The sequence below is a fragment of the Cryptotermes secundus genome, unplaced genomic scaffold (genome assembly GCF_002891405.2).
Source record: "Cryptotermes secundus unplaced genomic scaffold, Csec_1.0 scaffold900, whole genome shotgun sequence".
In the NCBI taxonomy this organism is placed as follows: domain Eukaryota; kingdom Metazoa; phylum Arthropoda; class Insecta; order Blattodea; family Kalotermitidae; genus Cryptotermes; species Cryptotermes secundus.
In genome coordinates this window covers 605960-621692 of record NW_019741305.1, presented here as the reverse complement: position 1 = coordinate 621692, position 15733 = coordinate 605960, and the positions used below count along the sequence as shown (strand labels likewise).

Below are 15733 nucleotides of genomic sequence, written 5' to 3'. Positions count from 1 at the left end.
AGGAGGCAGCAAGGGGCGCTGAAGGTGGACCCCTTTCATATTGACGATTGAAGTGACTTTAGGCCAGACATGGGGGAAACTGGTATCACTTCATCAAGCCCACCCATCGCATTAAGAACTTACTAACACGAACGTAGTTACTAAATGCGTTATATCATTTTATTCTTAATATCTTCCTTAATGGATTGTGCAAACCGCCCTTCTGAAAAATGCTTCATATAGGGTAGGGCAGGGAGCCCTGGAGATGAGTTTATGGAACCAAGGGAGACGTGGTCCGCAAAAGTTTCGGAATCACTAGATTATGGGGCCTGCGGTAGCGTAGTTGGTTAAGGCACTGTGATACAATCCGGAAGGTCGCGGATCGTTACCCGAATATACTGAATTTTTTCAATTTACCTAATCCTTCCAGCCGCACTGTGGCCATGGGGTCGTCTCAGCCTCTGATAGAAATGAGTACCAGGAAAATTCCTGGGATGTAAAGGGCAGCCGGCCAGCGTGTCTGACAACCCCACGGCCATCAGTGAACCGATTGTCTAGAAAAATGTGGGAGCCTCGACGTCTCACGACACTATGGGCCTCCACGGCCTGTTACAGGGATAGCTCTGTCGCCTAATTATTTACAGCCCTACATGTTATCGAGTGATGCGTGGAAGCCGATATTTAAAGTTATCTCTCACTAATAACAAGCACAACTAGTCAATGGTAAAGTTTCTGTTTTATAGAGACTGTTGCACTTCACATATCCACATATTGTTCATACTCAAGAAGCAGACACGATACAATGAAGGAAAGCAACGCTTGCTCATTAGTAACCTACCACATAGCTTATGTTCATGCAACAAGCTAACGTTCGACAATCTGTTGCTATAGTAACCCGAAATTGCTATAATTATGATGATGAATCTGAGGCTTGCGTAACGCTTCAATATGCATATGGAAGGTCATGACTAGTTAGTTTCGTTTCGAACGATTAATGCCTAAGAGAGAGCAGACTAACAATTACTGTTTTGCCCTAGGTCACGAGTGAAGTCACAGAAACCTGCCAGGTCGACTGGAATGTTCGGTGTTGAGTCACATGTCCCCGTGTTACTTCGCATGACCCTGCGCGCGGCTTGCAGTAACCTCGACAGGCAATTCACGTTAACACGTTCGTCAAATGACGCAACGAATACCACGCAACAGAGGAACCCAAAAGCAACCTATAAAGCTCACTTCGAACGTGAAGAGAAACATCAGCAACCCAATTTTATTTCTTTAGAGGAACTGAGGTAAATGCAAGAGAGGACGTCATTAGATATGAATATGTAGAGAGAAAGTTGGGGTTAAAAATTTTGTGAATACTCACAAGACAAACGATTGAAGTGGTTTGGCCGTTTGAATAAAAATATTTAGAAAGGCGTTAGAATTAAGATTTGAAGGAAAGAGAGCTTCGGGATGTCTCAGAAAATGATGGTTCACTAGAATGGCGGAAATTAATAATCAGAGCATAGTTCTGGCAAGAAATGGAAGAGGAAAGATTGTGTAACGACTGAATATACAGAGTGTTCCAGGAGGAAAGGTCAATTTCCTGAGAGGTCGTAGTATCGCTCATTTAAAGCAAAAAATTGTAAATGTACGTGTGTCCTATTCCGAGCGGTTTCCGAGATAGAGCTATTTCACTGTACATTTCCAAAATTGTTGATAAGAAAGAGACGTTACGTACTGTTTCTAATACCGGTATTTACTGTTCAAGTGACAAATTTGGTACAATTTACCTCGTGTAATATACAATAGTTTCACAAATTTCAGCGTCAGCATCAATGTACTTTGCAACTCGTGTGAGAACATGGCGTGTTGCTCGTCTGTACAGTGTACAGTGTCCTTTACAGTGAAATAGCTCTATCTCGGAAACCGTTCGGAATAGGACACATTTACATGTACACATTTTTCCTTAGAATGACCGATACTATTGCCTCCCAGAAAATTATTGACCTTTCCTCCTGCGTACTCAAGCATCCCATGCATTTTCGGTATGAAACGGGAACAGTTCTGGAAGAATAAGACGTGCATCTCATGTGTTTCACCTCGAATCTTATTGCTCACTGATGTCAGGGTTGGAAGAATTAACGACTTATAACTGCAGGGCATAGTCTGTTGTAACGAGAAGCTTTTATTCTGCGTCGAAGGCTTCTCTCTTCCTGCTACAGCCTCCAAACCGGCTCTGGGGTCCACGCACCCGACTGTTCGCTGTATAAGGTAAAGTTATCCTTGTGCTTAACTAATTAAGCACTACGTCATGAAGAGGTATGGGGGAGTGGAAGTGTAGGTTCACGTGTTCTTGACCTCGGCGATAGTTAGAGCTAAGTGGTCAGCTTCACTCCCCGGCCACTTTGCCTCGAGACAAAGTCCCTCTCATCCATTGCAGAGGAGGCTGGTTGGGCCCGAAACCGATCTGGACAGCTTGGAGACAAGAACGGTCTTGCCCCAACCGGGAATCTTGAACCCTCGGCCGTCCAAACCGCAGCCAGTCGCTATACCGACAGAGCTATCCCGACTCCCCTATACACTATATTCACTGATTCATCAACGGCTGTACGGCCCTTTGTTGGATCCTTGCCGCTTTTTCAGTTTTGTAATCCTACACACATTCGGTAGTGTTCCTTGGACGAGGGACAAGCCCGTCGCAAGGCTACTACCTACACACAGGACTGCATAAATAAAGAATAAACTCACACAGACATAAATACCTCGGGTGTGTGATTCAAACCCACCAACCCAGCGTTCGAACGTGCGAAGTCAGTTTATGCTGTAGACTGCGCGGCCACCGTGATCGGCCCTGTTCAGTGCATTCCGGGACTATTGCAGCTGACGGATTAACCCGACAGCTCCCACCATCTATCGCCGAGGTTCAGAACTCACAGAGCTTTACTTGCTCATCTCTGTGATCCTTCATCATGCTTGTATGCTGCAGGAAAAGTATGTCCCTTCTGCGGTGGATGCCTGTAGTGCCTAACGCAGGGTACATAATACGAACGGCCGAAATCATTCAATATTAACAATATTGCCTTCGACTGGTTCACCTGGCGTCAAAGGAACTTCGTGTACTGTGTAAACTGGGCTTGCGTCCCTTCAGAGAGAAAGAGAGAGAGGGAGAAAAAGGTAGAGCTGTCCCAATAACAGGCTGTGGAGGCCCATAGAGTTGTGAGACGTCGAGGATCCCACATTTTCTACAAAATCGGCTCACAGATGGCGGTGAGGTTGGTGGTATTACGCGCTTGCCGGCCTTTTATCCCCAGTTAGATGGCTGGTACTCGTTTCTGTTAGAGGCTGTGTGGACCCCAGGACCATAGCTGGGCAAGAAGTTGCTTTCAAAAAGACTGGAACAACACCGAACTTTGCCCCACGTTCGTTGCACTGTGGACGAAACACTGAACTAGAACATTCGGGACAGTGTGACCATTCGTTTCCACAGACTGCATACCCACCGAAGCACGTTACAGGCGACAGCTAAAACCGCGCTTTTGTAATGTGTAGCACAGCTTGAGGTTAGTACCGAGGCGCGCGCTGGAGGTGCAAGCGCGACATGTCAGTCTTCTCGAACCCTACATTGGACGGATATTATTATTGCACCGCATTTAGCATTTTATTATTCATTCATATTAGAATTATCTGATCCTTCGGGCATATGTGAAATATTTCGACAGTTCCCAGCGTAATTGGTTGAAACACTATGCTACAAGCCGGAAGGTCGCGGGTTCAATTCCTGATGAAGTAACTGGACTTTTCAATTGACCTAATCCTTCCCGCCGCACTGTGGCCCTGGAGTCGACTCCGCCTATAACAGAAATGAGTACCAAGAATATTCCTGGGAGTAAATGGCAGCCGGAGCGTAAGGCTGATATCCTAACCGCCATCTGTGAGCCGATTGTCTACATAATGTGGGAGCCTCGACGTCTCAGAGCTCTATGGGCCTCCACGGCCTGTTGTAGGGATAGCTTCACCTTTTTTATCCCAGCTTGCATAATCAGCACCTGATAATCGTCTGCCTAGCAACTGATTTAATTTCCAAGGAGAAAGTGTTCGCAAAGTCTTTGCAGCGATTTTTATAATACAGGGTTATTATAGAAGAAACAGACACTTTCAGAGTTTTATTGATATAGCCAAAATACATGGAATTTAGTATATATATTTAAGTTTGTATGACTAAGCTACAAATGCTCTATGTGTGAGACTTTGTCACGCGGCAGATATCAATACGATAACCCAGTTCGTTCTGAACACCGCTCAACAGACCAGAGCATGGCACTGACAAGTTGACCATCAAGAATTCCGATCTGACTCCCACTGATATATTTTTCCTTGTAGAGATATATCAAAGACAGAGTTTTTGTTCCTCCACTTCCTGTAAGTGTAAACGATCCAAAGCAAAGCATCACAACTGTTACGTGTGTTGACGAGAACATGTTCCGGTGTGTTTGGAACGAATTAGATTAGCGTATTGATATCTACAGTGTGACAAAAGGCTCATACATAGAGCATTTGTAACTTAGTCATACAAACTTAAAGATATATACTGAAAAACAACGTAAGTATTTTGACTATATCAACATTACTTCGGTTTCTATAAAAAGTTGAAAGTGTCTATTTCTTTTATACTAACTCTGTATTATCACGCTTATATGCATTTACAAATTATTGTTCTACACCGCCACACAAGCTTGAATTTTACAGTTGCGGTCAGAACTTGTCTTCTTCACGCTGCGTGGTGCCTTCAGCTCACGTTCCACCATCTGACAGCCCCAATGACTTGCGGGCGGCTTCCCCGCACAGTTACCATGTACCAAAGAAGCGTACTGGGCATAAAATTTATGCTTTGTTTGCCCAACACCAACTTTTCCAAACAGTTTCCCCTCGATACATATTCACCGACTGACGCTACGCATGCGCGTAGAAACGCATGTAAGGTTTAACATATAATGTCCGCCATTCTTTGTCCTATTTAACAAAAAATTATTGTGTCGACAAATTCGTAATCTATCTCATCGAACACAAAACAATTGCTTGCCTGCTTCAGAGTTTGACGTGCCTTGCAAGAAGGTTCAGCAGACAGACCCTACCCCCTGAGGGGCCACTCACCAGTAACGCGATGTTGGGGAGCACAAGTACGTCGTCCTCTTTGCCGGCGCTAAGCTCCGGTACCCATACCAGAGGGTGTCGCGGTATCATCGTCAGGGTGCCATTGTCATTGAAGGTGACGTTGGTGTGCTCGAGCAGCTCCCTGCAACACATTTCATTAACGTAAATCAGCTCCCTCAACACAGTGTGGGGGCGACGCTCAGACAGAACGTAACTCAAAGCATGTGTGCGTTCTTACCTGGATATGAGACGTCACATCGTGGGCAACCACGGAGCAACAGAGATCAGCAACAATGAAACCGTTCTATACAGTGGAGATTTTGAGTATCCATAAGCATGTAGTGCACATATCTGCGCTTCTATTTTTTTTTCCTTATGTTGGGGTCCCACTTGGTACGTCGGCCACTATTTGGCCTGTTGTACCAACCCCGGATGTTAGATGATGTGTGTGGAGCAGTCAGTGGAATGAGAATCAGCAGGGAGACTGAAGTACTGGGAAAAAATCTGCCCCAGTGCCATTTTGTTCAGTACAAATCCAAACAATATTTGACCTGGGCTCGAACTCTGGTCGCCGCATTGGGAAGTCGGCGGCTAACCACCTGAACTATGGCACGGCATGTCTGTACTTTATTAGAACAAAATTCTAGGAAACAAATTTACGTTACGACCTCAAGTTTAGCTTCCATTTATGATATTCTGAGAGTCAAGAAGTAATATTTGGAGCGCTTATTAAAACTGCTTACGGCGTGACTGAGGTAAAGCTCCGCGCATTCTTACCCTCGGTGTTAAAGGGATGTGACTGAATAAAATCACTCTCCAGTCGCTATATATGCGAGAAAAATTCCTCGGTACCCATTCGATATGAAACTGGGTGGAACCGAAAACTTATGTGTACGGCTACGAAGAGAAAACCCTCTGCCGTTCTTGCGAATGGAACCCCAATCATTGAGTCTATATCCTCGCCAAAATGTTGTCAGTGTTTTCTTTTTAAGAAGGCGAATTCACCTGTAGACGTATGGGCCCAACTCCTGCACTCGGAGCTTCTCCTTCCCTGCCATGAAGGCCTCCTTGTTGGTCACATTAAACAGCCACACCCGGAGGTACAGGTCCACCGGGGGCTTGCGCCATAGCTCGAAGGTCTCACCGCCAGGGGAGAAGATCACTTTCTGCAACAAGTAACCATTGCGACAATGCAAACGGGTTCCTGTCAAGTCCGTCGCACTTGCATTTTGATTGGGCAGTGAGGTAGTTGGGGGCGGGGGTGGGGCACATTGGAGGTGATCGAACTGTGGGGAATACATCAAGCGTGGGAGAAGTGAAAGATTCGAACTGGGCACTTCAAGAATACAAATGTGAAACTGCCTGCTCGATGATATGATGACGTGGGGCTCAGATGGGGTGGGGACACGAGGTATGCAGACACAGGTGCAGAGGAGCATGTGCCGGAATAAAACCATGGAAACAGTTTGCGCTTGGGCGGCTCAAGGCCTGACCAAGTTGGCCCAAACGGCAGTGTTTCGCCTTGTGTTCGGGAGATCACAGGTTTGAATCCCGACTGGGATTTCGACTATCATGAATGAAGATTATCGTAGTTCTACTCAGACCCTTCCAAATAAATTCCGGGAGAGAAATTTAAATTTGGCCATTACCAATTCTTTCCTACCTCTCTCTTATTCACTTTTTCATTATCATCCCAGAAATCGACACTACACACCCGTAATCCGACTTCCTGACAACTTCGCTATGTAAATCACAAACAAACAGGAGTTCTTTTGTTTATATCCAGTTTTACAAACCATGGTACCGTATTTAGTTTTGTTTAATCCCGTACGCATGCAAATAAAACGAAATATCTGCTACTCCTACACCAAGACATCCAATATTTGTTGGAAGCTACGGCGGAATTGCACCCGGGACCCCTTTTGCACTTTCCAGAGTACTGTTCCCGTGAGACTTCTTTGTGGCACTATATTATAACTGATTTATTTTTAAGCGCGTTATTATTACGGTTGTCTTTAATCAAGAAACTGGTAGTTGATTATACAAATATTATATTTCTGGACATTATCCATCGTCCTGTTTTTATTTCGAAACAAAACGTTTCGGAGACTGGATTCTGTCTCCGTCTTCAGGTAAAACCTACTCATTTCGGTTCGATAGAGCCGGTCCCTGTCTCCGGACGATTATGTTCGGTGAGAATCACGATCCCCCTAACCCCCACTTTCCCATAAGACCTTGGTTTTTGATGCTCTTAAGGAACGCGGCAGTTTGCGGTTCTCGAAAAATTTCTGTGCGATCGAAAGGACCGTGACCGCTTCAAAAGTTCACCGAGGACGATCATACGTTCGTACTATTTGGCGCTTAATAACGGTTACACTTGACATAACGCCATTAAATAAGCCCTTATTACATCAGGTGACCTCTATTATTCGGGAGGTCCTCGTGAAGACTGGAGTTCCTGCTGCGGCCAGCACTATCATTACTCTTTCTCCTGGGTCTTCAGTCAGCGTAAATTGTTGAGAAGTCACGAAAAGAAAAATGTGGAGCATCCGGCTGACTCCATCTTCATTGTAAGACAGATAATCTGAAGATAGAGAGATAAAGTTCCTCCAAAAGGTTCGTAGTTACCAGACGGCAAGACATGACATCCCAGAAGGCACTGATGTTAATCTTCATCGAGTTCTTCCTTAAGGATTGCAAAGTTTCGCTGATTATTTTAATACACTCGCTGTCACCAAAACCAAGCGCAGCTGAGACACTTTTGGGCACTCACCAATCTGAATATGAGGTCATACGGTCGCACCAGAAGGATGAAACAGGCGGACGCTACTGACAGAACTCCCAGCGCCATCAAGATGAAGGCGCCTGAAACAAAAAGAAAAGCGGCTGTAAGCTTCTAGGTTTTCCAAGTCCTAAATTCTTGGATATTGGCCCTCCGGTGCAACCTGGTATGTACCCTTAGGACAGAAGCCTTAGGTTTCTCTGCAGCACTGGTAACCATACGCCAGACTTACAAGCCCTCATAACCCCAAAAGGACCACAATCCGTAAACAAAGAAACATTATTTTCTTAGCACTCAATCATCAGAGATATGAAACCTGGTAAAATTTCATGTACTCCTAAATCTTTGTTTTATGTAGCTCTGTTGGTCTCCCAACAAAATCCCAGCATCGAAATTTATGGGCGTCAGGTGTTATTCCAATTGATTTCACATGACACGTAATAAATTACTTCATAACAATATGGACATAACATGATTTCATGATCATATACAATATCGATACAGTGTAGAAAAACTTTAGATGCTAATTTTTAACACCGTCGACCCGGAAACTCTGTTTGATGGCCTCATTACCCGCTCAGCATGGTCGCGTTGCCTGACCACGCAGATAAAAACAGTCTTCTATTTTACTGTAAAAAAAATGTTTGTTCAATTTTCCCTTCGAGTACACCCCTGCTCTATTTGGCTGAACGAGACTAGCAGCTGGCGCGTTGTGAACTGCGCTTTTCGCTCGTTTTGCTGTCTTCCTCTCGTCTGTCCACATGTTGTCCATTGACACTCCTAATGGAGTACAGTTCATTGTAAGGAGACCAACGGGGTATGGACTTTTCCTTCCTTCCATCCACTGAAAGAAACAGAGACGGTTTTCGAAGCGCCGTGTTTGTGAACATCTGAATGTCCAAATGTTTACAATCTTTGTACCACACGATACGATCGGCAATATTTAGCTCACCGGAGGAACACCGCTGATGTCATGTAGACTACCACCAAATGAGGTTTGTCACGAAACTGGGTTGGTTTATCGAAGACGTGGACAGTTCAGTTCTTACCGGCGCTGAAACGCAAGTTACGCTAACTTGGTTGGTGGCGGATAAAGAAGCCCAGAAATAAGAGACACTTTTGAGAATTCGTTCTGGTCTCCTAGCACCGGTTTATATGCAGAGTCACAGCGACTTAAACCGAGTCAATGTCGGATACCTCTAAATTCGCCAGTCACTGCTTCTGTTTGGTCGAGCAGTGGCGGCTCGTTACCATGGCCAAAATAGCAGAGACAAAATTATCTTATTTGTAAGTTTAACTTTACTCTTCTGGTCCGTTGCACGACTTAATTATTACAGAATGATTTGACTACAGTGTTGCTTCCCCATTTTTTACATAGCTGTTTAAAAATCTGTGTTGTTGTTGTTGTTGTTGTTGTTAAGCTGTTTCTCCCTTCGTTGTGTTGAGGAACACAACACTGCCCGGACCTCTGAGGACGGCAAAGTCACCCCAATCTCCCGTTGATAAAAGAGGCATGAATACACAAATTACAACGGTTTAAGATTTTAAATATTAAGAATTTTAATAATTTTAACTCAAACACATTTTATCTTAATTAAAATCTTTATACAAAATTCGATTTAACTTGATATACTATGATCAATGTAATACTAGTTTCCTCTACATGTTGTTATGACTTCTGAAAATGGTCATAACTGACGGAAACATGTAAAAACATTATACAAATATACGAGTATATTTGAGTCACACTGGACGGTGTTGTCAAATCATTCTATACTATTTTCTTTATTATTGCTAGTGGGGTGGGCCTAAGTCCCTTGTACTGCGGCCACTTCTGGCCTATTGTACCAGCCCCAGATGATAGGTGAGGGTGATTGTGGAGCAATTGGTGAAATGAAGATTGCAGGGGAAGCTGAAGTACTAGGAGAAAACCTGCCCCAGCGCCACTTTGTCCACCACAAATCCCACTTGACCAGACCAGGGATCGAGCCCGGGCCGCCGTGGTGGGAAGCCGGCGACTAACCGCTTCGAGCTATGGCGCGGGCTCTTCTATAATATTTTGCATAAGTTTCGAAGTTTTCAAGGCGCTGACTGTTAATATTGTGGGGTTCTCAGTTGTGACACCGTGTAGTCTTGAAGACGGATATCGACGTTTCGGAGTGTCATTCATTCAGCTTCAGGATCGAAGTATGCAAGCTGAAAAGGCGGTTTTATTGGAAAGTTTAAAGGATTATGTCATTAGACTCTATAAGATAGAACGAGCCTGGTATCACGTGGTAAGTTTGGGGGGGGGGTAAAAAAGGAAGCCTCTCTCTTTTGGTCTTATGTCCACTCTTCCCTTATGTAACAAAATTCTTTCACCTTGAAGATGGAGGCAGTATGTTCCTCCGAAACGTCAGTATCCGTCCACAAGAACTACACTTTGCGACGATTGAAATGATCACAGTGTTAAAAAAATCACTCTCACAAAGACGCCGAACTGCACACACGACCATGTTCTCTAAAATCCTTTGTACTAATGCCGATCTCAATTAACGAGCACAAACGAGACTCTGGCGGGCGAATCATAGCTAATGACTGCAGGTGGCACGGAGAACATTTCAAAACGCTGATGTAGTTCGAGGTAAAGTTTTATTATCTCCTGCGTTTAATATCTTGACATGTATTTAGCGAGCCACTGGAATTCAAGTTTAGTTGAAATCGGCTACGAAGCATCTGGTGCAGTAGTTGCTAAACCAGTAATGAATTATCTCTTTGCATCACATGGATACGTGTCCGAGAGCGTCAGCAGGTTATCAGAAATACACAGGGTGTTCAGCCTCTGACGCTGCGAACATACTCAGAGAGCGGAAAGGCCAACTCTAGTTCCGGGTAACTTCCGACGGCCTTAAGGCGGCACAGAAGCCGCAACATGTAGTGCAGAAGAAAGGAAGACGAAAGAACTACAATAAATTGTTGCACTTAAGACGGAATTTGTGTCATATATTGGCACAGAAGCATCATACTGTAGGGTGGAGAGCCGTTGATATGCAACGACCGCAAGATAAGCAAATATACCAGAAACGTTTCTAGGCAACGGCTCGGTAAACACGTTCCCGCAGCAACAGACACGAACGCAACAATGGTACAGCAACAGAGGAACGGTGTATTCTATGTGCTCCGTGCCGAGATGTTATAACCGGGACGGTCTGGGGCAACAGATTAGTTGCAAGAGTGTTCAGTTGAAAGTCCAGTTGTGAAGAGAAGACTTTATGTGTGATAAAATTGTGTAATTCAGTGAGAATGTTGTGTGTTGCCAGGAAACGGCTAGTGGAGACTGTAATAGACTCAGGACACTAGTCTGTGTGCCAGTAATCTGTACAGTGTAGTTACGAGTTGTAAATATCCGTTGCTAGGTAGCAGATTCTTAGTAAGAACAGACGGCCGCTGCTGGGGAACGGTTTAATGAATACGTTCTCGTGGCAACGGATACACATACGAGAATGAACGGTGTTGTCCACGCGGGACGTGCCTAGGCGTTATAAGGACAACTTGGGGAACTAACTCATTTCCATATGGGAGGCTGTGAAGAGAGGAGACAGTTGGAAGGGAGCCGCCGATCAGAGAGGACCTAAGAGGGAAAGCTGAAGATTCTCCACTGTTAGAAGCCGTTACACGGAAACGTCTAGTGAAGATGCTGCAGACTAGGAAAAACTTAGCCGGTGCTCTAGTGATTTGTAAAGTATGGAGATCAGCGGTGGCGCTGTAATTAAGTGTAATTGCGAGCTGTGTGTTGAAGTGGTCAATAAATCCATTCTCCAATCCAAAACCCCGTCGAGAGTCACTCAAACACGTGAATCTTAAAGGAAAATTGATGTTACGACTGTTAAGAATTGAAATCTCGTCCGGGACATTCATTATCCTGACCGAGGTTTTCCCTCGTATCCCTCACTCGCCCCATCCTCGTGGAAATGTTCTAACACTACTTCAAATGAGGCCACATCCCTTCCAATTCAATTTTTGCCAATTATCCTGTCAATAGACGCTAATCTCCTGGCAACAGCGCTAAATGATTCTCCACCAAAATTGGCCAAACTGACACCTGGAATTGACTATCCAACCCCCCTCCCCCATTCTGAATATGCGTGTATAACAGAAACTCGTGCTGTCGGTGAGTGCATTATAGTCAGCTGTAATAACCCAGTGGTTCGTCCGATCCACTGGACCTCGTGTTATGAAGTCATTTAAATTACATAATACGAGGGAGAGTCAGTAAGCAGGTCACAAATGGAAGTAAAACAGCTGTGAAGGACGTCATAGGTTTTGTATGTGTATCACTAGGTACCAGTACAGTCCAAATTCATGATAGTTTAGGTAGCAGACGCGCATGCGCATATCCAGAGGTTGGTTTCAGTAGTCAAAATGGCTACCGTGCTTGAGGAATTTAATACCGAAATGCAGCGTTATGTTATGCATTTTTCTGTAGGCAATAGGACTCAATGCAAATGATATTCATGAAGAAATGCTGCCTGTTTACGTTGAGAAAGCTGGGTCGAGGAACGTGGCAAACATTTCGCTGATGACGAGGAAGCTGAAACGGAGATGCGAAAGTGGCCGAGACAACAGTCAAAAGACTTTTATTCTGCTGGTTTCGACGTATTGGTAGCGCGATGGGACATGTGTATCAATGCTGGTGGAGGATATGTAAATAAATAAATATTTCCCCCCCCCCACTTAAGAATATCATATGTTTTACGTTTTATATCCATTTGTGACCTATTTACTGACTCTGCCTCGTAACTGCCCTCAAACATGGTTCGCACCTAATCTGTTTTAGTGCGCATGTGATGTGTTTTGTGTGCACTCTGACACCGGCCTTGCCCCTGTACGGGCCGCCACTGGACTGACCCATTTAGAAGCAAATGCAGGCTCTCATGCTTGGACGAGTTAGTCGGTAAGTGTCTTCATTCGGTGCTCTCAGCTCGTCCGTTTTTCAGACTCTGCTAATAAAGTCGGAAATAATGAACGGATTTTTCATGAAAAGCTGTAATGAAAATAGTGTCACTTCAGGCCACGCTATCTTCGTGTGTAAGATGGGACCATGTGAATGTCTGAGGCACAGTCTTCACTTTCGTGCGGCCCTCACGTACAACTTCGAGTTCTGTAAACGGCATGAAAAGATAAATTATATCTAAGCAGATTTAAGCATCTCCTCGTTGCAATGGGGAACATAACCAAACTCGCTAAGAGCGTTGTATGACTGAACCGTGGCCGCTCCTTAGGTTTATAATTTGCTGATGTACTGCATCGTTGCACCCCCCACCCCTCTCGCAACAATCTGCTATTTCGAAATCCACACCGTTGGTTTCCCGTAAGTTAGTCCACATATGAACTTCGTAACAGTGATATGCCTCGATAATCACTAGTAAGTTTCATCTTCCGTCTTGCAAACTGGTACTATAAAACTGCGGCATATTTGCTCAAATCAAGAATAGTGGAGCCAGAGAAACAGCCATTTCTAGGTAATGGCTCTGTAACAAACAACAACGGAGTAACTGTTGGGAGCGGTTTTCTATGCTGTCAATGACAATCGTGACGTCATGCAATAATGGAAGAAATTCTGAAAACGGTGTTTTCTGTGCGTTCTGCGCAGCGGTCATGTGTTTACGACTGGTGGTTTACCTCCAAACAGTTCGTCCTAGTCAGGAAGGCTCCCAGATCTGTCACGCAGTAAAATATGGTCATGAGTCCCGTAGGACTCAGACCCGAGAATGACTGCGCTGATGAGGACCAGCAGCAGTTGCAAACGACACTCCCGTCCTCTCGTCAGAGGGAGCGCCCGCATTAACAAACCCGCAACTTTCTGACAGTAATAAAAATATGGTCTTGGGCCCCAGATAGACGCTTGACACTTATACAGACTGGCCGACTGACCGTCGGTTTTAACATGACTTGAGGTTGGTGCGAGATGGCCGCCAGCCTGCAAGTACGTGAACCTGTGATCTGTAAAGTGTAGTCACGAGGGGTTGGAGGGTCAAGTAAATCAGATTTCCAATGCGAACTCCATCTTGAGTCACAGTTATCACGTCACAATATATTTCTACGGCTGAGGAATTCTTTCTCTTTAGTTTTATCCTTCGTTCGGCGTGCGAATTCAGAACAACGATTTCATACCAGCGACCTCTCAGTATTACATACGCCGTGCTGTGAGTAACGGCTGCTGATATGTTTCTCTTACGTGCAAAGAATCCTGTCTCTAATTCATGATTCTCTTTCTCATTTCCAAACGTAAAAGTGTGGCCGCCTGTTCGTCCCATGTTACCCTGTCTTATATGACCTACCAAATGTAATGTGAGCTCTGGTAATGCTGCTGTCTCCAGCTCCAGTCTGACCCCAAGGCGGCTCCAAGTTCCAAACGCCATGTCCAATTTCCTCCTAATCAGTCGGCCAACATAAATCATTCCTCACGTTTTTACGACGGCGATGTTGGCCGCGTTGGCTACCGGTCATGTGCCGTAGGTGCGTGCGCGGAGTAAAGCGCAGTGAAAGCGATAATTTCAAAACGGTGTTACGTCACAGCGCGGAGGCTCGCTGCATCATCAAAGGTCGCGGTGGGAATCCGTAACAAATGCAGGCGATTTATTTTCTACCCTACATTCTTCTCACCGCTAACCGAAGGTGTGTGAGAGTGACTTGCCCACTGCTACAACGAATTGGTCAACCCGCACGGGAACAACCGCGCCCAGTTGTAACCGTCTTCGTAATTCTGGATAAAGTTGCAATGGAAACGCTACGCAAGGACTGCTGTATTGGCAGCAAGGAGGCTCGTTTCCAGAAGCGGACCATGCAGTGCCTGGCTCTAATAATGGAACAGACGTTTTCTGTGCGGTCCGTGCCGGGGCTATATAACGAGGACTCTTAGGTAAACTGCTCGTAGTTCTGCGTCGTGAGTTTATAAGTAGCCAATAAATCGAGTCACCAGTACAAACCCAGTCTATAGTCACACATGTAACAATTTGTAACGTTTATGGCACCGTTTAACATCTCACGGCACTCTTACAGGTGCGTGGATCTTTCCATGATTTGTATCCGTACGTCTGTTTATAGCGTTGTTGTCTTCTTGTTCCACTTTGCATATCCTTCCATAGAGGATTCATTAAAATTTACTGTCTGCGGAGATGTGACGCCGTGAATTCTGATAGAAAGTTAATGTTTCGGAAGAAGTTGTGTCGAGAACGACGCATGCGTGGACCTCACTATCGCAATTGCTGTGGTCGCATCTGACCCCTCACTTTAGGCCAATGTACTCAGCCGTAGTTCCGTTTGCGTTAGCCACTGGGGCTTCTCGCACTACCTAACTTCTTTTACACTTCGAATGGCAATTTAAAATGCTGACTAACCAACTACGGAACCTGGGTTTGATATTCCCACACCTGTGCTATGAAGCTTTATGCCGTACAGTCATGTACGCAATAGAAGGTAAAGTTGTCCCTGTGCTTAACTAATTAAGCACTACGCCATGAAGGTGTGTGGGGGAGTGGGTGTATAGATGCACATTCATTTGACCTCGGCACTTGCTGAAGGTCAGTCGTCAGCTTCACGCCCCGGTCGCTTTATCCCGGTGAATATCACCTCATACCCATTGGATAGGAGGTTGGATGGACCCCAGACCCGGTCTTAACGAAGTGGACAAGGACAAATTCTTAAACCTACAGGGACTCGAACTCCGACTCCTCTGTCGTTCAGCTCCTAAAGCTAAGCTCACACGTTCATGGAGGAACTATTAAATAATTCCCCGACGTTCAGATTGAATTTTAACAATTATCGGAGGAATATACTGCTTCCACACTCAGGATG

At 45.0% G+C, this 15733-nt stretch overlaps 1 protein-coding gene across 2 annotated transcripts in view; it reads right to left on the bottom strand.

The window, feature by feature from the left end:
- LOC111872717 (scavenger receptor class B member 1) overlaps positions 1-15733 on the bottom strand; it is a 340109-nt gene that overhangs the window by 34926 nt on the left and 289450 nt on the right. For both annotated transcript variants that reach the window (XM_023866868.2, XM_023866867.2), the window contains exons 2-4: positions 7889-7980; positions 6121-6281; positions 5116-5257 (exon numbers count right to left, since the gene is read on the bottom strand). In XM_023866868.2, coding sequence (XP_023722636.1) covers positions 5116-5257; positions 6121-6281; positions 7889-7980 — 395 coding nt within the window. The remainder of the gene's footprint in view (positions 1-5115; positions 5258-6120; positions 6282-7888; positions 7981-15733) is intronic.